At 40.1% G+C, this 27,211-nt stretch overlaps 1 protein-coding gene across 1 annotated transcript; it reads right to left on the bottom strand.

The window, feature by feature from the left end:
* Window positions 1-1,316: 1,316 nt before the first annotated feature.
* FUNDC1 (FUN14 domain containing 1) lies at window positions 1,317-14,809 on the bottom strand. Its single transcript, XM_030020412.2, has 5 exons — window positions 14,676-14,809; window positions 12,413-12,569; window positions 10,443-10,518; window positions 3,568-3,696; window positions 1,317-1,958 (listed from the first exon to the last, which is right to left on the bottom strand). Exons 1-5 carry the CDS (start codon window positions 14,704-14,706, stop codon window positions 1,881-1,883), a joined length of 471 nt encoding a protein of 156 aa, XP_029876272.1. The 5' UTR covers window positions 14,707-14,809; the 3' UTR covers window positions 1,317-1,880.
* Window positions 14,810-27,211: the final 12,402 nt, after the last annotated feature.

Below are 27,211 nucleotides of genomic sequence, written 5' to 3'. Positions count from 1 at the left end.
ATTTGTGGCCATTTGTGTTCCTTGGTTTTGGGGGTTTGGTTGGGGGCGGGGGGGTGTGTGTGTGAAGTTTTATTTTCAACAGTCTTAAACAGGCTTTAGCTTAACTAAACCCTTAAACCTCACAGATATGCATGACGTGCTTTATAACTCACCTTGGCCAGAAGCACACGTATATGAAGTCAATGTATAATACAGACCTCTAAAGTCCACAGATGCACTAACCTAAATATATACTAGGTTACTATGTCAAACGCCTTTCGCATACAGCCCAGCTGATGGATGTTCATCCCATGTCCTGTACATCCAAAGTTCACATCCATCCGATGCCAATGCTGTTCAGACGTGTGAACAAGAATCCAACAGAACCCACGTGACAGAGACTCCATTTCACATTAACTTGCTGGTACAGTAAAAAACAGAGAAATCAGGGCAGAGCAAACAGTCCTTCTCTGGTAGAAATTTCTAAAAGGTTGACAAGTTTGAAATGCAGAAAAATGCATTAAGCATTTGTTTGGATTCTCAACTTCTTTAGAATAACCTAGTAACAAATTCCCCAAACTACCTTAAAAACCTACTCGAGAATAAATTTTCCAGCCCATCTACAGTTATGCCTCCATCTCCTTTAGAATCTGCTCCCTGCTTTGATCCATCAAAGGCAGAGGCAGCAAACACATCCGAGCAGATTAAGTCCCATTTGCTTTCCCAGACTTCAGAAGAAACAGGCACTTTTCCAATAAGCTAACTGAAGCCAATCTGTACCCTCGTTTTTCCATAGCTGACACCCTAGACAGTGAAAGTCAAATTAAGTGACAACTGTAAAAAAAAAAAAGAAAAAAAAAGAAAAAATTACGTCTAAGTTGGGGAGAACATAGTGGCAATAGAGGTGATTTTGAAAGTGAGTATCATTTCCAGCTAAAATGAACTGCAAGAGCAGCCTTCACTTCACTCCGGGCACACACTGTACTGAAATCCGACCAAGCCCTACAAAGTACTGACCCTTGCAAAGTGCTCAGGCAGAAGCCTCATCTCTTCATCTCACCAACTACTGACGTCTGAAAATGACCTCCGTGGTTTACTGAGTGCAAAACAATTTAAGCATCAGATCACTGCGGAGTCTGCACTTGCAACGATTATCTGTGTATTACAGTTTTATCAATGAGTTTACGCATGTCTACGCATCTGGGAAAAATAACATATATACATTTACTTAGCACACAAATATCACAAGTATCCCTGCAAATATTTGTACCAGATGCCTGCAGGCTATAAACATGAGACTTTCTTATTTTCTATGTACACAAAGGCCAGAGTCAAAGTTAATTTTCACCTTTAATAAGCTCATGATTCTTTGTTATTTAATACTCTGTAAAAAGGTATTACAGATTGATAGATTATTGCAGTGACTTCTAAAGAACATGGACAGCCATGAGGCTGAAACTACAATATCATATACATTATGTAGTCATTGATACTGTCTACTACAGCATGAAGAAAAAATACTTTTAAAATAAACGATATTTAACTGAAAACATAGAAATGGAACTTGCTTTCTTACAGTATGGTTACATATCTATATTCCAAGAATAACATTTTAAAAAATGCTAGATCTTGAAAGGTCATAGATAAAAAGAGTCATGATGAAGATGAACCAGTTTTGCCCAGAAATGCTATAATGAGCACACTGCACAGTTTTTCAGCAAATCCTAGTTCTGCCAAGCTTCAAGAGGCAAAAGCCTGAAATGTAAAAGCTTCCAAGTTGTCTAGCTAGTCCACTCGTCTTGCTCTGGAAGGCCCAGTGACCCATACTGCTTTAAGACAGCGTGTCACCACAACTGTTCCTTGCCGACACGAATGCCATCAGGAAGAGACGATTCAGGTCCTTACGATGCCAGGCCTAACAAAAAGCCTCCAACAAACCCACTGGACACCACGATGTTCTGTTTGATAAATTCTGTTGACTGAGAAGAAAAATAGTATTCGTAAAGAACTGAGTTATTGTTAGTTAATTGATAGTAGCATTTAATACTTATCACAATTGCCTGGAAACAAGAAAACTAAAATTATGGACGGGGGTGCAGGGGGAAGCAACGCGCTTAAAAACATATAAAGCTAGGTGGCAACTGCTGGCACTGACTCTCAGCTGTCTTTAACAATATATTTAAAATACGGTTAGCATTTTAGAAGTCAAAATACAGAAGAATTGTCATGGCAATTTCATACCAATACCACTCTTGTTTTAATTAAAACAAGACAGATGTTTTACAAGCTCCCTTGGCAAAAAAGCATGCGCACCACCATGACTTCAATTTTAATCACACAAGAAAAGATTAAAAAAAAAAAATACTCGTTTTTGGAAGACTAGATCATTGGAAAAGAAATACACTTCACTGCATTATGAACCCGTTTCCTAACAACTTAAGCCTATAAAAAACACTTATGTATGACAACATTTCTGTACAATACTTCATGAAGTAATAGCACAGTATAACACGTTATATCAAATGTGCCATTTCATAAATCCTCCACTTCAAACACTTCAGATTGGCTACCAGTACACAATTAGAAGACAGTAATGTAATCTGAGAGGAAAAAAACAAACAAAAAAAACCAATCCCCCAAAAAACCCCATCCTGTCCCACCCATTTCTGCAGAGTGATGAAGAAGGACAGGTTAAGCTATTTGAGGTAGAGAGGAAGCTAGAAAACTATCTCTCTTGAACTTCCACTTCACATTCACATTAAAATTTAAGGTAATTTTTATCAACCTGTGTGCCACTCCATACAGGTTAAATATGAGATGTCAAAACTCTTAATTACAGAGCGCTAGTGTGGCTGCTGTTACATTGTCTGCAGCATATTCCAAGTCAGGATTAACAGTTATTGAGAAAGAAACTTAGATCACCTGTATGAAATGTGAAAATATCTAAAACCAGGCTAAACATACTTTAAAAAAAAAGAAAAATTAAAGTCTTCAAATGACAGAATGAAATAGCCCCAGTGACACTGATCAGTATCACAGGCTACCTCTTTTCAACATAGTATGTAACTGACAGATTCTGAAGACAGATATTCTTCTAACTGTATAAAAATGAGCTAAAAACCACAACTGTAGTTACAAAGTAGTTATAGCTTTTCTCCAGAAAGAAAGGTCAGTCTTTTCCAACCAAGTAATTTTGTTATCAGCAGTCTAAGATTTGGTTTTTGTCCTTGTAGCTACCATGTTTTAACCACAACACTCTCAACGTTTTACCATGTCGTGACCTTACTGGCTCTTCTCACTAGCCAAGAATCTGCACAGACTAAATGGCAAAGCCAATGGCAGTCCCTCAGCTGTATCAGCTGTAGAAATGCATTAACTTTGAAATTTGTGTGTCATCTTTAAGAGTGAACAAAATAGAAAGCTAAATGAATAAAAGAGAGTACAATCTGATAAACTTTTAATAAAATATACAGCCAGACCATTTCTGATGCCTTCCAGTTTTGCACCTGCATTTTCAACTAATCATCACCTGCAGTAGAAGGTAAGAAAAACTGGCTGGTAGAAAGCAGTTTATCACCTTAGACTTACCTCTTCAATTAGAGTATTGATTTCAGGTGCTGCCTTATTTGCACGCTTTTTTAACTGTTTTTTTGCTTTGTTTACATCTTTTTCAACTCTCTTCCAGTCAACTTGTACATATCCACTATGACTAGCAATCTAGAAAAATAAAGGGTGTTTAGTACAGTTGTAATTAACATCTGATGAGTCAAAAAACAGTATCTTAGTGCCTACAAAGCGGGGGGGAGTTCATTTTTTTTTTCTATTACAGATACAGGAAAAGACATTGTTCCAATTACAGCAGGTACTCTGCTTCAAACACCAATATTTTCCGCTGTAACAGCAGTTCAAATTAGAACAAGCAATGGCAAAGTTCAGTACAGTCTTGTTAATTTTACCAGTTCTCTATTCTTCAGTTATAAAAGCTTTAAATAACAATGTTTCTCCTTCAGCATTTACTGTAACTTTACTTATTAGAAAAGAGAAACGCACGTTCATAGGACAACAGTGAAAAAACTGTTTAATTTCAGCTTCTTTCAGAATTGTGGAATTCTGATTTGTGACAGGGTATATCTGGGGCTAATCAGAATCATCCTTAGAAATGCTGAAAACTATTACTTTATCCTACATCATTTAAACTGTCCAACAAAAAAAGTATTCAATACAAGAGAATTCTCATAGTTTCTACAAAACAAAGCCAGTAAAAAGAAAAATAACATGGTCTGTGTACAGCACAAGTTCTGTAGCATCTGCAAAATGGCTGTTTTGGGGGACTGTTTACCAATTTCTATTCAAACTCCCAAAATGCTTAAACAACATCCATGAGATTTTTAGCGTGTTTTAACCATCATGCCAACCCTTTGCCTTATTTCTCTTACTAAGATTTGATCCTGGAAAAAATGTTGGTCAAGTAACAGAGCATCTGACAGTCCCACCAATTTCCTTAAGACAATTCACAAAAGAAACACATATTTAAATGTTTATAAAATCATAGCTTAAAAAAAAAAAAAAAAAAAAAGAGGCAATTGCTGCATGCTCTAGAGAATAGTTAAAACAAACAACTCATTAATTGGGGGGTGGGGGGTGGAGAGAGGAAAAAAATCAAACCTAAGGATTACTGTTCATTTTAACTGCCAAGACAAACAGATACAGACCACTAACTTTACAAGTAAATGACTGTTATACAAAAAACTTTTCATAAAGTGAGATTTCTCAGGTCATGTTTGGCAAATTCTTGTAACTTATGTAACAGCATTCTATGCAAATGTACAATTGGTAAATAAAAGTCACAGATAATGAACTTGTGTGGAACAGATATTTAAATATACAATTTATTAGGTTTGGCATAAAATGTTTCACATTGCTTACAGGCACTGAATTTCGACTTTCACATAGTTCTTACTACCAAATAACTAGAATTAGACCATCTAGCTTGTTTTACAACAGCCACAATAATTAACCAACATACTTCACCACAAATTAGAATTTCAAGATCCTGAAAAAAACTAAAACGAAACATCAGACAGATGTTGTCTGAATTCAAAGTGAAGCTTCTAAAAGACCACCTGTGTAAGAAAGTAAACTTCAGTTTCCATCTTTGCACAAGATTTAAAAAAACAATTCACTGGAAAAATGCAAAATGAACTTATTAAATATTATAATCTCCTTTACTTCATACTTCAGAATATAACAAATTCATTGACCTTGCCTGTCTATTGTAAAACCATTTATCTACACAGGCACTAGTGTTAGGCAGGGACAGCTAATTAAAGACTGTCTATACAGTATGAAAACATGAAACCAGTTTTAAACCTGTACTGGTTGCACATCTACTCACTGAACAACATACCGGGGAGGGGGGGGGGGGGGGGGGGGGGGTGACGGAAATGTTGTGCATTGGGGTAATTTTTATTTTATGAATTTAACATTACTACAAGAATTTCAAAAAGGCCCAAGCACTGATAACTCATAAAACTGAAAACTAAATATAGACTGATCTACCCAGTCCAACACAATGTAAGAAATGCTAATATATTTGCTTGCTTGTAAAAAATATAAGCAATGGACTTTAAAAGAAACACATCATTAAGACTAGTTTAATTAGCTCAGTTATCCATACAGTACCAAGATCAAGCAGAAGTTTTTAATTAAGTTCTGATTAGCTCTCCAGTAGTTACAACTTACATTTGTATCAGAACTCCAGTTCACCCAATAAAAATTATACCACTTTTCTCCCTGAACTTAGTAGCAGAGATCTTAAGTTCTGCTTTTGAGTGTTTGTACACATCTAGGAAATAAGCAACAGAAGACAATGTTTTAAATATAAAATTTATAACTGAGAAGAAAAAAAATTGTACTTCACTGCAGTGATAGTCAGAGCCTGTGTCATATCTACTTTGGCTGCAATCCTACTAATTACATAACTTCGTAAGCGCAGAAATAATCCCACTGAACTCAAATGTTGGTGAGACAGACTTCAATTTTTAGACCCTAATACTTCATAAAGAACCTATTCGCTCACAACAGTAAATGTACATAAAGACAAATTCTTAAAGTTCACTAGTATTTTTAAAGCCAGCCCCTACAATAACAAATTAAAATAATAATATTCCATTATCAGTTCCATACTTATATATATTAAGGAGTCATACATATATACATATTCTATACATAATATATTTTCTTGAAGAGAAGTATGGGGGGGGGTGAGTGTGTGTAGATTTCTGTATGTACAGAAATCTATATATGTATAGATGAGAATGGAATAATACCTCTCTCATATATCACATTAGTAAAATTTATTTTTGTTCAAGATCTTCCAGAACTGTTGAAAAAAATAATGGATTTTTTCCAAAAAGGCAATTGCAAAAATACATGAATGCAGAAATACTAAAAATACATGCATTTTTCTCTATGCTAATCATAGAACACAGAGAATCTAAAAGGGAAGACCTCATTTTTGGGGCTGATACTGGAGAGGCATGCAAGTACTTCATTATTGTGAAACATTATTAAGAGTAATGAACAAAAAATGTTTCAGAGCCAAAAATTTATATGGCAAGATGGGACAAAAGAGTTTTTATTTCCTCAAAGACAGAATCTCTCATACTAAAAAAGCCCAACCAAGCCCAGAAGGTACGTGTGAGCTCCCTGTGCTCAGCTGCTTGGGCAGCATACAGAAGCCAGGTATTTTCTGGTATTTCGATAGGTAGCAACCCCCATCACACTCAACCAGTTTCCGGAACAGATCTGACAAGTCTCTAACTTCAATATACAAAGACAAGGAGGGACTGAGAAATGGTACATTTTTTGTAAGAGTTAAACTGCAAATACTGTATCTTCAGCCATCATCTACTGGCACAGCTCCACTGCAACCAGTGAAACTACTCCAATTTACAAAGGCAGAGAAACGATGCCTCTCCGTTTCATGTCAAAACCTGCCAGAAATATGGTATTTCTTTAAAAGGCTAACTTCCAACTACCATTTGCTTTGGCTATTCCACTGAATGTTCCCTCAAAGTCTGCACACATCAACTGTCAAGTGGGATATTTCAACGCAAAACAGAATACAACTCTCTAAGTCCCCACCCCCAGAAGCATGTTTTTCTCTCCCCACTTCAACTTCACTGAGATGCTACAACATCATCATGGCATGTATCAACAAACCCCTGTAGAATAGATAGCCAAGGAGATCTTACAGTTCATTTTGCTTCTTGTGTTGTTTTCAAGGACTTTTCTTAAGTTACAAAATAATTTAATGAAGAATTGAATTCGTCAATAGCATATTAATGGGATGAGGCAAAATATATTAGTGAAAGCACAAATAACTGAACAAAAAAACCAATTTTATGATTAAATAAGTCAACAGGTAATGCAAAAACGACTGCAGAGGAAAAAGCAATGAAACCATTATTAAGGACACAGGAGTTTAAAAACACACAGAGAACAGGTGCTCATTAAGAACAATTGTTTTTAACTAATTCATTGTAGCAGAATCACATGAGTCCATACTTCCCTACTCTTCAGGATTTCACTAAATTGTGCTGTATAAACCAGAAGTTATACAGGAAAAATCCCTTACTCGTTATGAGAAATGAATCATATTTTCCTTAATACAGTGCATGGGTATTGGTTTTATACCAGCATATTTGAAGAAGTACATCTATTTCAATAAAAAATGATAGTTAATTGATCAAATTAAGCTGTTGAAATATCCAGCACAAAGATGTGATAACAGATCTTAATTTTGAAAAACTATGCAAATTCCTTAATGTCATTTTTATTCTCTTCCTCAGACTACTTTTCATTTAATCTGTATTAGGACTGAAAAACTTCTAGATCACTTAAAAAAATCTGAAAAATCTTTTTTGCTTCTTATACAAACTGACACTCCAAAAACGTATTGCTTTCAGTTTCCTACCAGATTTCTTGTGATGAAGTCATCACACGCTGAAGAAAAAAATGCATTTTTTTTAATTTCAGGACTGAAATGTTTCACTGAATGGGCTTTAGCCAAAAATCTTGCCTTCTGTAGTTCTTCTTGTTTTAGCAGGTAATTACAATGTCAACATTACAATCAGCAGTTGAAATGAAATCTGCAACTTCAGAGAAACTTAAGAGATAAAAAGGAAGTTTCTAGTCACGTGCTGAAACACTCCTCTGCCCACTCAGGGGAAGCGCTGAACATGTATTCATAGGGAAATTAAAATCACAATGTGTGATCTTTAAATGAAAAAATTAAAGACTACAAAAATGTAGTTACACTATAGAATTTACGACTCAGCTTTAAAATGCAAAACGTTTTGCATTAACATGAAAGACCAAGGCATTTACTTCATTCCCTTTCAAGAGAATCTGATCTTACTTAATTAAAGATATAGACAACTCAAACAAAATATGCAACTCATTCTTCCTCTTGGATAATATTCCTTTTCAGATACACTGTAAATGAGATCAACTAAGAAATCAGACACTCAAACACATGGCAAATCTATTTTATGTACAGGAGACTCCCGAAACTTCACAGCTCAACAAGCAAAAGTACTGCCCAAGTAATGTGTTTTAAGCAATTTCTATTTTTCTTTGTCTGTAGGTCTTAGTTTTAACTTTTCAGCTTGCACTAGTCAGAAATACTAATGAAGGCACCTACAGGCAACATTCTGCCGGCTACCTCTGGATGCCAGGCCTCTGTTCTGTAGGCTCTTCAGTCCTATCTAGATAAGACTTGTCATTAAAAGAATTAAGACCAATGGCATACAACATGGGAAGAGAGATTTGGATCTTTAAGTCAACTAGATGAAAAGGATGATGAGTAGTTCAAGATCCACTGCATGCATATATATATGTGTGTGTGTATATATACATATATATATATATATATATAAAGATTTAATTCTTCCTTCATGATCCAGAAATACACATCATGGGCTAAAAAGTCCAGAGTACTCCATGAAATTGACTCATTTGCTGGCATAGCACATTTTGCCAAAAATTTACATCAAGATGATTCTAAACCATTTCAGATTCAACACCCTTGTAAAATTCATCCCTATGTTCAGGTACAAGCCCACTAACCAGTGATTTCCAGATTTAAAGAGTCATCAATACACAATGGTGAAGTGGAACGAATGCTAACATTATAAAGCTTCATATCAATACTATTTCTCTTTTACTTTTTACATTGTTGTTGATGCTTGCTTTTGAGTAATTCAAAATAAAATACACTTCATATTTGTTGAAAACAACTTAAACCAAATAATTCCAGGAGCACACATTCTTACATAGAGTGCTGCAGTTCAGTTATATGTTTAGCATGGGGTTTAAAAAAACGAAAAACAAACCCCAAAACAGTAGAGAACACAATCATGAAGGAAGTGAGATTACTTCACACAACCATGATATTTTGATGCAATTACACAGCAGCACTCAGAGGTACTACCCAAGCCTTCCTTATCAATGGTTGACTGCAACAGCCATTACAATCAAAGGAATAACTAAAAGTGGGGTATGCCTTTCAGAAATCCTCCAGGATGATGTTGGAAAGAATAAAAAAATAAAAATCTTTAACATCTTGTCTCAAAAAATGGTGGATTATTGAACCTAAGTAGGCACCAGTCTAGTTCCTCTAGAATGATTTGAGGAAAAATGACAAGCTCACAGGTATTAAGACATGAAAAACGCCAGTAAAAAAATTAAGAATAACTTGGCATCTTACAGAAGGATACATGAAATTCTCCTTCACTTAAAGCTTCATCATCCAATTTAAAGGCTTTTTGGAAGAGTGTCCTCCCCTAACCACAATATCTGATGAATAATGCAAATGGTCAAGCCAGATAACATCATTAAAAAATTGTGGACTTGAAATGCAATTGAACAGAAGAATGCAATGAAGCTATCAGAAATCAGCAAAGCTTCAACAGATATAACTAGTAAATACAGCATGGGGAGAAAAAGAGAAAAACATGGCTTCATAATGGGACCAGAGCAAGTCTTCCAAGCAACTGCCAAAGAAGCCTACTTCTTCTAAAGCACTGATAAAATTCTCAAACCTATTTAAAATAAACACAGCTTAAACTCCTTGATCTCCCTAACCATAGGTTTACAGGCAGTTCCTCTAATCTGGCAATACTGCATCACATACAGCATCTCAGTTTCTGCACAGAGGTTTCTTTTGGCTTATTACAAACTATCTTACAGGATAGAGCAGATTCTGGTTCACCAGTGATTTTTAGAAATGTCTCCTTTGTACACAATGTTCCAGCTGAAATGTAAGTTTTTGACTGATATGACTAAAAAGATGAAGTAGGTAAGAAGCCTTCCCAATTAATTTTTACCCAACAGCTGTGTTTTCCCTATTGTTTAGTAAATAACATTTGCCAACTTATAAAGCAGGAAATGCTACATACTTGAAGCAGAAGAAAGCCACCACCTACTGCAGTTGCTGCAAGCTTTCCGACTTTCTGGAACAAAAATCCCGCACACCTTAGGAGAACAAAACAAAAAAAACCCAGTCCAATGAAGTTGTCTGCTGAACAGTGCCACACTCCAAAATTCCCCAACTACAACTATTACTATTTTTTCATTTAACAAAGCAAATGTATCATTTCACATTTTTAGATTTTAAAATCAGAATATTTAATACAAGCAATATTTAATTAATTAATAATGTCTAACACAAGACAACATGAGTAATGGTTGCTAGTTCATGGCTGTCTGATGGCCCCTTTAAAGTAAGCTTGAGATCTCCAGACCCTGTCTATACACTAAAGCTGTATGCTGCTATTAAATGTAGCATGTTAATGAAGCACAATATAATAATATAAAAAGTGCCATTATAACTGTTCCCAAATGTAAGGTAAATATATTATACCATCATTTATATTAACTACACAACCCGTAACTTAAATGTCTCAGGTAAAAAGAAGCTAGATCCCTACCACAGGAGTTAAAATCAGCAGGGCCCCTCTACTGGGACATGGCCTTAGTCTATTTTTAATGGATCAAAAGAACCAGAAAATTAATTATCTTGTTCGCAGTCTCCAAGCGCTCCCACATCAAATAGAGAAGAGCGCAGATGTCGATATCATAGAATAGTTTGGGCAGGAAGGGACCTTTGGAGGTCATCTAGTCCAGCCACCTTCCCAAAACTGGGCCAGCTGCAAAGCCCAGTCCAACCTCCAAGCTACATCAGGTTGCTCAGGGTCCTAACTCAGCGTTGAATGCTTCCAAGGCTGATGGTTCTGTAACTTCTCTGGGCAACTCTGCTGGTGTCTGACACCCGCCCCCCCCACCAGCCCACACACACAGGGGAATTTTTTTCCCCCTGTATATGAACAGTGGATTCCTATTTATATACATGAATACACACACAGAAGTATATACATCTACAGATACTGAAATATACAGTTTCCAGATCTTTCAATAAGCCAGTTTTTATGGATGCCAGATGAACTATTCCCTAGAAGCTTCAGAGTTTATGTATACACATCTAACTTTCAAAAATAATTTTAAGGCTACAGAGGCAAATAAAAAAACAGACTGAAAGCTAAGCCTACACTCCTCACAGCTGTACTGAGCCTGGACATGACAAATTCATTTTTAGTCTATTTCACCCTCCAAATCTTGCATAATTCTGTTTTAAAAGTTACTGTGCTACAGTAATGTTGGTTTTCACTGAACTTAAATTTTTTTTTTTTAAGTACTGGAATAAACAAATACCATTCAAACATCTTTGACAAAAAACAAATACGTTGACATAGCTGCTAAGGCTGTGGCCACATTTTCCAGTTTAAGTTATCATCTTACTGTCTAGCTTTCACCATGAATTATTTTAGCATAACTATGCTGTGGTATCTCTCTTCAGTTAACATGAGAGCAGACTGTTAATTCCTTCAAAATGGCTCCAGCTGAATTTAGAGGGGAGAAAAGTCTCTATGAAATGGGGCTCTTAATTAAAAGTATATTCTGCCACACATTTTTTTCCCTTCATTTCTTCTACCTATAAAATATGTTTTAGCCATAATATCATAACTAGGTTTCTAAATCTATACTAGTAAGGAAATAAGCTTTTCAAGTTACGTGCAGTAATTTTCCATTTATTCCTTGTACTTTTTGAGCTCTGACATTTCCCCAAATACTTTTCACAGTAACTGGTATGAGTTCCATTAGATAACTGGTGTTTTACCAATACTACAAAACACTTTAGAATGAGTCAGGGTAATGAGTTAACAAATTGTTCACAAATGAATAATCTTGTTCAATGATAAAGGAAATCCCATTACAGAAGATAAATTTATCTGCTTCAAATAGCCTTGGAAAGGGATCTTCTAACACAGTAAAAGGTCTAGGACAGTTATGAAAAGTGATGCTCCCTCACCAGCCAGTCACGCCGCCCATCACAATCTGGGTAGCTACAGAATATTTTTCTACAATCGGTCCTGAATTCCGGCCAAACACACGATTCCACCAATGGTGACGACGTGCATATTCTGTTAAATCCAACACTTCATAGGAATCATCGTCACTTTCATGTTCTTAAAAAGAAAAAAAAAAAAAAAAAAGAAAAAAGTGGTTTTCTCAGTTACACAGTAAATTAACAATCTATGTAAAAACCCCAAACATTAACAGAACCATTTCTGGTATGAACTGGCTAATCCAATGGTTTAAATTGCAGCATACAGGCTACCTATGGTCCAGCAGCTCACAGAACAAAGGATTTTGAGATTTTATGCCATAACCTTCAAGGTAAGGAAGGGAAGAGTATAGGTAAGGTATAATCTATAAAAATCCATGGCTGGCATGTAAAAGGTGAACAGGAATCTCCTACCCGTTCAAGTACAGGAACTAAGAGGTATCAGATGAAACTAGCAGGTAGCTTGTTCAACACAAAGGAAGTCTTCCTCTCCTCTCCTTCACCTCCCACCTGCCAGAAGCCCCATTTAACCCATGGAACAGCTCAATGCATAATGCCGTAGATACCAAAAGGTGACGCAGACTCCAAATAAACAACAAAACAAATTAAGGAGGGGGGCGGGGAGGGATGCAAAAATCCACCAAGGGCTGTCAGACACATAGACAACAACCATGGCTAACGATGTCCTGGGCTGAAAATGACTAAAAACTTTCTGAGAAAGTATCAGTACATGCTTACCCTGTTAAACCTTTCTTAGCTCATCCTGCAGCTGATGGCTTTCAGACACAGATGCTGGGCTTTCATCTGAGCTACTACAATTGCTTTTATGATCTTAAGCAATGTGAAATATGTCTAACTTAAGAGAAAGCACACACACCTCTTCTGGATAGACTTTGAAAGATCAAGAATTTCTGGCCTAGCATCTTCCTCAGAGAGCTAGACCTTAGCATATGCTAATAAGCCAGGAACAGACACTTCTGTTCTTTTTCCACAACAGGTGAAATATATGAAGCTGGAACTTCAATTAAGTTCCAACTGTCTGCAGTACAATTCTGCAGCACAATTCTGCAGCATTTTCAACAGAGGCCTCCTACAACTTCAAATTAGAGATCCTAAATAGCAGGTGTACTCAAACATCAGACGGAAGAGATGATTTTAAATTTTTTAAAGAAGCATATTTTAAAAGCATATCATAGTCCTATGGGCATACATACATGAATTAAGGTCTGCTTCAGTTAAATATATTTAAGGTGAAATATAAGTTCAGCAATGATGCTGGGACATTCCAGAGAGAAAGAGAAATTAAGTTACTACCTAGAACTATAAAGTAAGACTGTAGATATAAGCATTTTATTAAGAATTTCAGGAGCTTTTTTTAACTCTTACTACAAGTATGGGTAAAAAGTTGGAGAATGCAAGAAATACACGTGTGTACAAATTATTTCCCTTTATTATCACCTGAGTGTTCCTGAGTACTAAAACACAAATAGCAAGACACATAAGGCTAAAAAGTTGTTATTGAACGTTCTTTCTTTCTTTCCAACTCTGATGTATCAAGAGCAAACTGTTTAACTCCTTTAAATGGAGAACGTAAAAACACTGTCACAGACTGTTAGTTATGTTAATTCTGCCCCTAAACTACCACTATTCAAATCAAAACTCACACAAGCATAACACGTTGTGTGGAAAACAACAGCGCTGGAGCATTTTCTACTGATGAAAAAAAAAAAATACTCCCTTCCGCGTGGGGTAATATCGTGCATACTCTTCACGCGCATAAACCTGCGCCTGTGCGAGGAGGCCTTACGCCATAAGGCTACGCCGATGCTCTCGAAGATGTGTTACGTTAGAGGATGTGCCGGCCGGGCCCCGCCGACGCCGGAGCTGTCCGTCCCCGCGCTGCTGCGCGGGCTTTGCCGGCCCCTTCGGTTTTAAGGCAGCTTTCACCTCAGGACCCGCCGCTTCCTCCCCGCCTCGAAGGGGTTTCGGCAGTTGAACCGCGAAGCCGGGAAAGGGGCCGGGAGCGTGGGGAGGAGCAGAGGCCGGGACATCCCTCCCCCGCCCCCGGGCGCCGGCACCGGGCTGCCCCCCCCCCCCCCGAGAGGAAGGGCGGCCGCCATGTCACCTCCTCCTCCTCCTCCCCTTTCCCGTCAGGGGACGGGACGGGACGGGACGGGACGGGACGCGTGGCTGCGGACGTGCCCGAGCCCACGGGGAGCCCACTGACCTGAGGCGGTGCGGGGCCTCCGCGCCGCCATGTTGGCTGCTGTTGACAGCGGAGCCGGGCCCGGGGCCGCCTCGCTCCGCCCCCAAACAGCCGCTCTGCCCTGCCAACCGCCGCGCCGCTCTATGGTCTCCGCCAGCCCCCCCCCCCCCCCCGGCACCGCCCCCTTTGCGGCCGCGAGGAGGCAGCGCGCATGCGCCCGCCACCCTCCCCCAGCGGGAGCCCTCGGGGACTCTCCCCGAGGCGGCGGGTGACGTCACGGGTCCCCGGCGCCGCGGAGGATTGTGGGGGCTGTAGTTCCGGGCGGGGGAGAGGGAGGCGGCGGCCATTTGGGCGGGGGGCGGCCCGCCACCGCCCTCCCTCACGGCGGGGCCGGCGCTGTGGGGCTCGGTTCCTCTGCGGTCAGCGCCTCAGCGCGGGGAGAAGGCGGGAGGCCGTCCCCTCTGCCCTGGAAGGCTGGAGGCTGCAGGCCCGGGGCGCGCCTCTCCCGCTGAGGTGGGGGCCCGGAGGGTCGGCAGGCTGGGGCTTCTGGGCTGTGCAGTGGGAGACTTACCCCGGTGACAGGCGTGAGGTCCTCAAAAAGTGTCAGAATAAGTCTTGCTGTGGGTGAGAAGTGAAGGGGTGGCAGCAGTCATGGCCGGACAAGGGGCCGCAGGTACGGTGGAAAACGCGCGTCGCGTTGCTGTGGGCATTAAGTGTCCCATAAAACTTGATAAGCAGAAAGGGAAACCAAATGCAAGGCCCCTCAAAGAACAAAGGTTAAAGTCAATGTGAGCCGTGAAACATTTAAAAAAAATGAAATTTGGAATCGTGTGACCCCACTTTACTCCCTCCTTTGATGCAACGGTGGGGGCTGTTGGTGGTGGTTTGGTGGGCAAAAAGCCACACAATTGTATTCTACTGCTTTTATTTTGGTTTTATTCTGTGCAGCTCCATACAACCTTTATAGCCGTCACGTGGAGGTAGCTGACGCAGTAAGTACAGCTTCAGGAATGTTATGGTAGTATCAACATCAAGAAAGCAAGAGAGTTCAATAGTTATAAATAATACAAGAAAATTGGAAACGGATTATTTAAAAATGTTTACAGTCTCTCATTTGGACTCTCATGCTGCCAATGTACAAGACAGGCAATTATAATGAAAAAAACCCCACTTTTTCCCATGTCATAGAGATATTTTCATAGAGTGAGATATATCTTGCAACATGCAAACTAAGTATTTAAGATTCTAATTAACCCCTTAATTACACCAGCCTTAACAGACATGCAAAAAAAAAAAAAAAGAAAAACGTGTTCTACATGAAGGTACTCCTTAAATCAGCTCTGAGATTGAAGTTAGCATATCAAACTTGAAGTTAGCGTATAAAGTAGTGGTTTGCTTATTAACTGATTTTTATTACAAACGTTTGCCATCATGATAAGCAGGTGATATCATGCCAGACGGAACTAGGTAATATGTTGTTTTCCTTAAGATTTTCAATAAATCTCTTTCTGTATGGAACACAAATTTGTCTCTTTGTTTTGACAAACACCTAACTTCTTTGGACTTTTTGTGTTTAAGCATGATTTTTTTTTTTTTTTAATTCTTTTCCCAGTCACAGAAATCTTGTTGACTTTTATTGCTAAACGAATTACAATCTTTTCTCTAACGCGAGCAGCTTGTCAAAAAAAAAAAAAAAGAGTTTGGTGTGTTACGCGGTCCTTATAATTAACAGTGAAAGGAAGCATGCTAACAAAACTAAAGAAGCAGCTTTCCTGGCTTCCTTCACGATGCCAAGACTGGACAAAAGGCAACCCAGCTAACTCATCCAGCATATGCCTACATGGTACTGGTTGCTGTAGCGGACAGTCTCCTGGCCAGAAGAACAGGGCAGGTGCTTTGACTAACGCAGGCAGACCTGTTGGCTGTTTTCAGTTTCACAACTGTTGATGCAGTTGCAAACCCTACAGCAGTTTGTATGGCTGGCTTTCAGCAGCTCTATTTCTATCTGTTGGGGAGATCCCAGAAGATAATTTTTTACTACTGTTTACTCTTCTGGCTGAGTGCATCCCTGTGGAGCTCCTGCAACCTTTCGCTTCTCATATTCATTCTGTAGCTGAGTCTGTAGAGAGATAATAGAAAGGATTTTCAGGATGGTCATTATAGACACCTTGTTTCGTATCATCTGAGTCAGTGCTTTGAAATTTCTTGTCCTGTGCCTGACAGAGACAGTCTTAAGTCTGTGCAAGATTTCCAAGTCAGATGCCAATAAGGTAAGGGAGGCGACTAGGAAGTTGTGCTTGGATTGTATGAGCCTGCTGGCTGAGACATTTTTCTACTTTCTGTTGCTCAAATTCTTAATATTTGGTTTCACTATTTTTAACTGATCATGCAGCAGCACTTCTCAGATGACTTTCCTCGTGTCTATACAAACATTTATATTAATTACCCTTCAGAATGGAGAGATTTATATGATCAACACTTTTTAAAGATTAATATTAGAAACTGCAACTTCTGCTTGCATCAACTCGGAGACTGAAACTGGCAAGCAGTGGTGTGCTGGTTGAATGGAACTTGTCTTAAATACTTAGGTGTGCATTGACGAAAATGCTGGGTGCTGAATTTGGTCTGAAGTTTAAGTGTTGTCTTGTGACCTGTTAGGCTGTGTCTGCATCTCACATGCAATTAGCAGTCCAACTACTACTCCAAACTTAATGCCACTTCTTGAGGTCTGTCTGATCTTGGGGCTCACTCCCCTCATTGGTACAAATGGCCACGTCTGCACCCTTCTCTTGGCCATACCTTACGGTGCTGTACTCTCAGGATACCCACACATCTCATCAAGTGCATTCGCAAGTGCAGTCTACAAGCCTTTGCAGCCTTTTCAGCAAGACCATCCTTGCATGTGTTTTGGATCCCACCTGGGTGTCCCACACGAATATACCAGGCAGCCCTGCCTCCTTTTGCACCCCTCTTGCCAAGTCAGGGCAGCATGACAAGCCGAAAGGAAGGAGTTTGGGAAAGAGCCAGAGAAAGACCTTTCGGCAGGTTGCGGGACTCTGGTATCTGTCTTCTGGGATCAGGATGCACTCGTTTCCTAACACAAGACATTTCCCAATAGGCTACCAGTTGTGGAGGGTGCAGTAGGTCTCTGGCAACCACAGTCATGGTGAGTAGTTCAGCCAGGTCCTCAGCTGCTCCTGGGTGGCTGCTGAGCGTGTCTTATGGGTGCACGGGGTCTGTGGGCACTGCCTGTGGGATTGGCTTGATGCCAGCACAGAAAACACTGTCAGGATTGGTCTTGCTTCATGCAAGCTTCACAACCTGTGCAGAGACGGCAAGCCTAATGGCTCCAGAGACCTAGAATATCTTGGAGAGCTTTTGACCAGCCCCATCATGATGTATAAAATCCCCCAAGCCCATTCAAATTAAATGCACACAGGTGCCTTCTTCAAGCTATCTACTGGGACAAATTTTTCAAGGAAAGGTAGGGAATTTAAACTCAGGCCACATTTTGGCTTCACCTTTAAAGGCTCTTTAGAAACAACAAGTTTCCCTATAGCATCAGAAGGACTGTACAGAAAAATTGCTCTCTTTGCTCTGTAAGCCCTGGCTACAAGTTCAGACTGTGCATCCACCATCTGACCTGCGACAAGCAAGTTCACTACTGTCGTGGTGTAACCCCAGCCAGCAACTAAGCACCGTGCAGCTGCTCAGTCACTCCCCTAACCCGCAGTGGGATGGGGGAATCAGGAAAAAAAAGTAAAACTCATGGGCTGAGGTAAGAACAGTTTAATAGAACAGAAAGGAAGAAACTAATAATGATGACAATAACAATATTAAAATGACAATAATAATAATAAAAGGATTGGAATAGACAAGTGATGCACAATGCAGTTGCTCACCACCTGCCGACCAACGTCCACTTAGTTCCCAAGCAGTGATTCCTCCCAGCCCCACTCCCCCCAGTTTATATACTGGACATGATGTCACACAGTATGGAATACCCCTTTGGCCAGTTTGGGTCAGCTGCCCTGGATGTGCCCACTCCAAACTTCTTGTGCTCCTCCAGCCTTCTTGCTGGCTGGGCAAGAGAACCCGAAAACTCCTTGACTTAGTCTAAACACTACTTAGCAACAACTGAAAACATCAGTGTGTTATCAACATTGTTCTCATACTGAACCCAAAACAGCACTATACCAGCTACTAGGAAGAAAATTAACTCTATCGCAGCCAAAACCAGGACAACTACCATGGCTTGCCAGAGAACATACACGGCATACGTACCTTGCAAATACTAAAAAACCCCTCAATAAGCAACCTAAAAACCAAAAAGCAGAGGAGAGCCGCCTAACCTTCAAACACCTATGTGACTCCAGTCCTAACAGCTCCTTTGTGCTGCTGACCAGCCTTCCAAGCTGGGAGGAGACACACGCTTGAATTTTTAACCCTCTTGCGTGGTTAATTATAAAAACTGAAGGCAACACGCACTGCAGGCCATCTTCATGAGGCCATATATGTGAGTGAAACATATTCTCAGCAGATTTAACCTAGTAAACACAGTTTGAATAACCTGGCAATAAACATATTGGGAGGAGTGGATGATTCTTTTTAAAAAACTGGATGGGACATGCTGTTATTCAAAGCTCAATAGGCCGGCAAATGGCAGAGAAGTGTCATCTGAGATACGGAAAGGGATTTGGGTTCTCAGTCCGTCGAGGTCGTGGGCAAGGGCTGTTGTGGGAAGGCAGCAGACTCTGACTCCTGGAGGTTACCACCCTTCTGCAAGAGCCACCAGATTGTTTTTGGAGCAGGAATGAAAGCTTGCACCAGGAGTTATCCCAGCTCTTTCTTGCCTGCCTGGCAGGGAGGAGCCATAATCCGAACTGTGATGCACTAGGAAGATGTTAAAATGAAGATCCTCCGCCCTGTAGTTATTATGCTAAGAAATACATAGCCTTCTGTCCTGTGCCATCTCCACGAGAGAATTTTGATGGCTTGCTTGTATTGGTTATCTTCAACCTTTGTCGCTTTTCTTACCTTTGTAAAATGTTACTTAGTTATGAGAATTTCCTTCTGTTTTGTGATCACCATAGAAATTCTGCTTTTCAATTTTGTAGTCCTCTAATTTTATAACACTTTCATCTTTGTAGAATCATAGAATCATTTAGGTTGGAAAAGACCTTTAAGATCATCGAGTCCAACCGTAAATCTTAATTTGTTTATCCTAATGAAATTTCAATTAGAAATTCCCACCACAATCCACGTATGAGGAGAGGAGGAAAGGGCAGAGAAAGGGATGTCTGTTGTCTAGATCCCTTGCTGAAGGATTAAACTAATAGGTACAAAAAGAAAAACCTTAAGTTTAGTGTGCTGAGAGAGGTTTTTAAACAGGTAAGAACCAAAGACATCACCCAAGCAAGATGCACTGGATCCACAGCACCTGCATTTTACTTATTAAACAAAACCAATGGTTAGTGCCAGGTCAGGGTGCAGCAGGATACATTCCCACGAGCCTAGCCTGGAAAAGTAAGGAAATAAAAAATTAAGGGGGGGAGATTGATCTTTCCTCTTCATTTTCTTTACAACATTGTTAATAATGCAAGCTGATTATCCATTAATCTTTTGATGTCACCTCTGATCTGTGACTAGACTTGGACTGCAGCACAGCGCTTTGACCATAACCTCATGCTGTATAAATCCCATCGATGTGTGTGGACGGTCCATGTGCCATGCATGTGGCCAATGCTGAGATCGTGGAGAGAGGGGAGCGAGATTTTGCAGTAGAGCGCACGTCTGGTGAAATTGAGCTCATTATGGCTTTAGGATCTCTCTGGGAGGTAGCTAATACTTAAGCGGTGGGAGCAGACTGCAGAAGGAGATGACTCATGAAGGTTAATCTTGCACAGTCAAAATGCTTAATAAAGATTGGAGTGTTGAGCTGAATTTGACGCTTCTTGTGATTACCTAGGCAAATAAAGGGCGGGGAGGGGAACTGAGAGTCTTAAAAAAGCAGAAAGTCTTGCAAGGCACCGGAAGGTTGTCTTTAATGTGATATAGGTCTCAACGAGATGTGGCTCTTGTCATAGTCTTTTTAAAAACTTTTCTCATTACTTTTTCTTTCTTCTTTTGTTTTAAAAAAGGGTTCTGCAAACTTTGTGTTCTTAATTTGTAGTTTTGTTGTAAGTAAAAAAATAAAAGTTTTTTAACTTTCTGGAGGTAACCTTTTGTCTACTGTATATCCATATTATAAAATTTCAGACTGTAGTAGTGTATTATTTCAGAGAAATTATTTAAACAGCTCTTAGCCATTGTCCTGGTTTCATCTGGGATAGAGTTAATTTTCTCCCTAGTAGCTGGTACAGTGCTGTAGTTTGGATTTAGTATGAGAGCAATGTTGATAACACACTAATGTTTTAGTTGTTGCTAAGTAGCGCTTATCCCAAGTTAAGGTTTTTTCCGTTTCCTATGTTCTGCCAGCGAGGAGGTGCACAAGAAGCTGGGAGTGGGCACATCCAGGGCAGCTGACCCAAACTGGCCAAAGGGATATTCCACACCATGTGACATCATGTCCAGTATATAAACTGGGGGGAGTTGGCCGGGGGGTGTGGATCACTGCTTGGGAACTAACTGGGCACCGGTCAGCAGGTGGTGAGCAATTGCACTGTGCATCACTTGTCCTGCTTGGGTTTTAGCTCTCTCTCTTTATCTTCCTTTTCATTATCATTTATTATTAGTATTAGTATTATTATTATTCTATTTTATTTCAATTATTAAACTGCTCTTATCTTGGCCCATGAGTTTTACTTTTTTTCTCCTGATTCTCCTCCCCATCCCACTGGGGGAGGGGAGGAGTGAGCGAGTGGTGCTGCGTGGTGCTTAGTTGCCAGTTGGGGTTAAACCATGACAGCTGTGATCATGAATATAGTGATATATTTTATTTTTAAGTTGTCCTTCAGAGACAAATATCTGACTCCTTGTTATATCTTGTAGGTATTCTGGAGTTCCCTGCCACTGTCACTCAAGTACTTGGACAAACCGATGGAGAGAGGGAGAACATGGACTGACAAAGGACCATTTCAAAGGAAATGTAAGGAATTACTTTTTTTAGAAAAGCTATGATGATGAATCAATCATACATACCACTTCCACAGTTAACAGATGTTCCTATTAAACAGATGTTCCTATTAAGTTTCTGTAGCATAAGTGCACATAAGCAATTTGAGAAAAATAGAACTCTTTTGCATAGCTTTTTACAAAGCTAACAGTAATAGGATAATAACTGGGCAGGGCAGATTTAGAAACAATCCACACTGAAAAAGTTGAGGACCCTCCAGAAATGCCATCTGAGCAGCAAAGAGCCCAGAGAATTTCGGGCTTTTCTGTTCATGAAGCCTGTACCAAGAAAAGGTTAAAAATCCTAAACTGAGGGGAAATATGGCAATAATGCTTTTCATTTTCTTGCAAGAATTGAAAAACAATACAGAACTGTAATGAGTAAACACTAGACAGTACACAAAGAGAAAAGATAATTCATGTGAGTCATCACTGCTGGCAAGGAAAAACCTTCAATCCAATACTGCTCTGCTAGTCATGGGTAGTATTCACCGAAACACCTGGCTGCTCTCAGCTCACCTCAAGCTTATGAAGAGCCCTCCTACAGCTTCTTCCGTGCTTCCTATTTTTGGCTGAAATAAAACTAAATTAATTTCCCCCAGATAACTGAAAACATGCCAATACAGTCAAACATGAAACTCCCGGAGAACAGGGCTGCTGCCCCATTCCCTGTGGCTGTATCCTCTTCCCAGATGCAGATCTCAAAATAACATTTCTTTGGCCAAAGGACTAGCTAGCTTTAGCGGCCCTGAGATTAGGACAACTGGATTTATTTTTCAAGGGTAATTTTCCTGCAAAGATTGAGGCCCCTGGCAACCGGGGAGACAGACTGAGAAGTTAGAGAGGTGTTCGTTATTGCACTTATACAGAGTAACGGTACTTTGTCACCAAGACTTTTCCTAACTTTGCAATGGCAATGTCAAATAAAATTTAAATAATTTCTTTATAACAAAGATTAAGTCTTGAGAAATTCCCCAAAGGATCAGACTGTCATTTAGATACCTTTCAAAGCTCAATAATAATAAAGTAGACTATGTCACAGCATTGTTTCCAGTAGCATTGTTCATTTTTCCAGTTTTTAAATGCTCAAATCTTGATTTCTGATAAAATAGTAACAGTTTGACAAAAATTGAAAGCAGCCATTGCCTCTGATAAAAAAAAAAAGACAGATAATGTTCACCTTACCCCCTGATTTTCATTAATATTTGTTTCTGTGGAAGTATTTCACCCACTGTGACTCATCACCACTGATCAGCACTTACGGTCTCTCCAAGGACTTGACAATGATTTTTGCAGAGTGAGAGCTACGCCCCCCTAAAGAAGACCAAGCACTACTATGCAGAGCTTTCAGCACATGGTAGGACAGAGGCAGTGCTGTCTGCTGAAGCAATTTGGGACATAATTCTGAACTAAATATCTGTAGCAGCAGCAAGCCTGAGTCTGACTGAACCTGAAAATGGCATGGGTAGGGATTAGAGGAGGAAACCTAGTTTCTCTTCCTGTCTTTAACTAATTGCATTGACAACGAGCAAGGCACTCTGGCTCTATCTGCAGAAGTTTTTGTTGCCATATATTTCCTGGCGCTGATACTATCTACCCAGTCCTATAGGCTGCAGCAACACTGAGAGCATTGTAGCAGGGGCTCCAGTTCAGCCATCAGTGTTTTAACGCTGTCTCATTCAGTCTCATCTAGAGTTACTTGGAGGAGGAGAACAAGTGTGGGAGATTTGCTTGGTCCACTTGCCAACTGGAATCAAAACTAGCATGTGGAGTTTTTGTCTATTCTTATAGTCACAAAACACATACTCACTCGGAAGAGGGCAAGCCAAAACAAAAGATGTACATGGAGGCAGGATTGCTTCTTGGAGGAATCTGCTTATGTTCATTTTTTAAATTCTGTTTCATTCTGAGGGGTCTCTCTGGGAGCTCGTTTGCTCCCTTTTTCTTGTACACCAAGGTTTGGCCGAAGTTTTCGCAGGGAGTTGTGTGGAAGCTGCACTGGCCACTACTGGCAGCCAAGGTGTTTCTCAGTGCTCAGCCCCAGGAAGCCATACGTGTGCTGCACGGACATAGGTCATGCAGGAGGACTGATGTGTACGTCACCTGGCAGAGGAAGAGGTTATGGAGAAGCAGCTGTTGGGCACGGTCTCCAGCACAGGCATAAAAAGATGTGGTAAGCAGAGAGACAGACATAGTGATCCAAAGGAGAGGGAGAGTCCTTCCAGGCTCCGGAAAAACTAGACTAGTACCTGAAAGGTGCTCAAAAGTGGTGAGAAAATTGAAGCTATGAAAAGGTATAGGCTTTCTGTATGTGTCTGTGCATGTACATTTCTATATACTATGTGAGGGAAGATCAGGAGTGACTTATAGTTCAAAACCTTTCTGTGTCCATTTACCTCAGCTCTCACATTTGTGAAGACGTGGATGCTTTCAGGACTGCCCCAAGACCAGGCTCTTGGAAAGCATGGATGCTTATGTTGCCAGGGTATTTTCTGTGTTAGCGTTAAGCTCCAGAGGCCTCGATAGATGTGCTTTGGGACTTCGCTTCTCTGAAGTGATACTAACTTGTCAGTATGCACCACAGAGCTACGCCAAGCTGGCTGGAACCACAGAAAGGTGACAGGGGTCTGTGAATCTCAAAATAGTTGACACCCACGTAGTCACCAGGCAGCAGCGCCTACCAGAGGGAACTACAGCAGGGATGCTCATCACCCACCAGCTTTTGTTCAGCTGGGACCTTGGCTGGCATTACCAGGAAGGCAGTGAAACCAGGGAAGATGTTCTGATAACAATCACTGGTGTAGATGTACTTTATCTCTTTCTTGCTTACTCATGACGTATCACCAAAGTTAAAAAGTAAACTAGTGAGTTGATCATAAAGCTGGGCATCAGCAGCTCAATATTTTTGAAGTACAACTTCACAGCATATTATCTATAAACATTGCTTTACAGTGTTTGGTGGTATTTACGTTTTTGCTTATTTGTATTGTGCATATTTTCTGTGTATTCTATATCCCATAGGCAGTTCCTGAATCCAATTTAGATTTTTTTTTTTCTGATTGATCAGGACCAGTAAGTAATCTTTAGAAAATTTGTTTGTTCTGTTTGTTCCTGTCTTCTTCCTAAATGTGTTTGATGAGTGGGTGATTTGTTTGTGCTGTCGTTACGAAAACCATATGTTGATGTGGTCTTATGGAGGAGTGTTTTTATTATTTTAAGAGTTCAGCTAAGGATGTTTCCAAAGGAGTCATAATTGCTCTTCTCAGTACAAAGGCTGAACAATGACTGGCTTACAAATAATGCCAAAAATCTGTTCAGCTCAGTCTAATTATTTCAAAGACTAAAATCTGTTTCTCAGAAATGTCTTCTTTCCACAGTCTGAACTTCTTGACATACTAAGAAAGTTATGTTTACTCAAGTTCTCTATGGATTTATAGTCCAAGTGCCTGGAACAAGGGAAAGTATTCACTTTTTCATGTATATGTCAATGTATGCAAAAACTTTAAGACTGCTCCTGTCTTCATGTGAAATGCATTGCACCGCAGCATAACCGAGGACGGATCCTGCAAGGACTTTTGGACACAGGTAGGTTTCCTGGGTGAGCAGGCTGAGGAAAGTGTCGCTGCTCAGATGGCTGAGTCGCCTACGGGGGTGTGCAGGAACCTGATCAGTGCCGAGTTCTGTGTAGGATACTTGTGACCTCCGTGAATAAAGGAGCCAGCACAATTTGAAGCAGACAAGGATTTTCACTTGTGGACCATTTGGCTCCTACCCATTAGGAGCACAGGACCAAACTCCTGGCTGCCAACCCGGTGAAGCACCTACTTTACAACATTTGGTGAAAAAGGTTGGCTGTAAGTCAACATCTAGTGCTTTTTCTCTGCTGACGTGAGCTGAGAGTAAGACCCCGTGCAGACTGCCGGTGCTGGGGGGTTTGGTTGTCTCTTCCATGGCTGTGGTCAAAACTGGAGGGAATTTTCTGCCAGGGGACTGGCAGCTGTACTGATGCCAGCTGGTCGGCATTCCTGGGAATACCTTGTGAGGCTGTTTGGATCGCAGGTGAGTAAGAGACAACTGCTGAAGACTAAGTTTTGACATAGATGGTATCAATTTACTCCATAAATATGAGAGACCCGCCGACATCTAGGGGACTACGTGCAATATAAGGAATGCACGATGAGTGTAATGGTGGTAAAATTGGTCCCTAAATTGGCTGGTCTCTAAGGGACTGAATACTATGCTGGCAAAAGGAGAATCGCTGAAAGTTCCTCAGTGCCCAGTAAAAGCTGCTAAAGAAGAAAGTATATGGCAGAGATTCAACCATGTATTTTATATATAAAATATTAGATAGGGACTGTTATTCAGTGCTGCAGAAGAAAATGAAAAGAGAAAAATAGCTGTGCAGCTGGCCAAGACCTTGAAAAGGACAGAGTTTTCAGAACAATTTTCAGAAAAACAATTTCAAACCTCCCTGCTGCAAAGCCTCCTACACAGCCCTTGCAGAGAGCCTTTTAGAGAACTTTAAACAAAGGAGTGCAACAGCATGGCAACGTTTTGTGAGCAGCAATATGGCAAATAAATGCTACACATTTATAGGTGCATGTCAGCCAAAATAAGTCACTGATGAAGCTGCTTTCTTGTGGGTTGTAATAAGAAATGAACAGGGGGGTGAAAGTAGAAAATACTAATTCTACAGAGAGAGACAACATGTCATACTAAGTGTCATACTAATGCACTTTGAAAACATATGCGTATATATAATTTAAATGTTATATAAACCATGCATATATTATATAAATGCCATTAGGTTATAAATATTACCTGAAATAAATGTACATGCATTTCTTTTTTATGTGTGTCTGTGTATATGAAATATATATAAGGTAAAATCTGTATTATTAGGTTATTGGTGAAATTAACTGTTTATTTTTCTCCATAATCCAGCAAGATTATAGAGGAAGTTGGCCCGGTTGTCAAAGCCACAGCCTAGGATCTGGGTTCAGGTATTATTTTGTCCCAGACCTCCTACCCTCCCCCATTGTGTTAGGCGGGGGTCTCTATGTCTTATCTGCAACATATCTCACGAAGAATTTAAGAGGATAAATAATTTAAAGAATGAAAAACTCAAATCCATAGCAATCAGGGCTAGCTAGATGAACAAAACAATAATGGGTAATTTTTTCTGAAGGATTCCTTTGTGGGAATTCCTGCTCCATGTTTCCTGGCCTGCAGAAATATCTTTTGCTGATCATTGACTTCTGGGATATCATATGATCGCAGTATGGGGTTTGAAAAGCGGTGTGGACGAAGAACTCTGTCATGGTTGTTGACTGAGGAATGGGAAATTGTATTCCTGGTTTTGCATTGGTTTTGATCCAGGTTCATTATGGTAAAGTGCAAGAGACTTCAAAAATGAGTCAGGTCAGGTTGGGATATTCTCACAC

This window comes from Aquila chrysaetos, chromosome 7 (genome assembly GCF_900496995.4).
Source record: "Aquila chrysaetos chrysaetos chromosome 7, bAquChr1.4, whole genome shotgun sequence".
Classification (NCBI taxonomy): Eukaryota; Metazoa; Chordata; class Aves; order Accipitriformes; family Accipitridae; genus Aquila; species Aquila chrysaetos.
Note: the sequence above shows the minus strand (reverse complement) of the source record. Positions and strands in the feature narration are given on the sequence as shown.

Excerpts from the sequence above, each read along its gene's own strand:
- FUNDC1 (XM_030020412.2), bottom strand. The coding sequence starts at position 14,706 with ATGGCGGCGCGGAGGCCCCGCACCGCCTCAG. Across the intron at positions 10,519-12,412 it reads ATGGGCGGCGTGACTGGCTG|GTGTGCGGGATTTTTGTTCC; the intron begins GTGAGGGAGCAT and ends TGTTCTCCTAAG. Across the intron at positions 3,697-10,442 it reads GTGGCTTTCTTCTGCTTCAA|ATTGCTAGTCATAGTGGATA; the intron begins GTATGTAGCATT and ends TTATTTTTCTAG.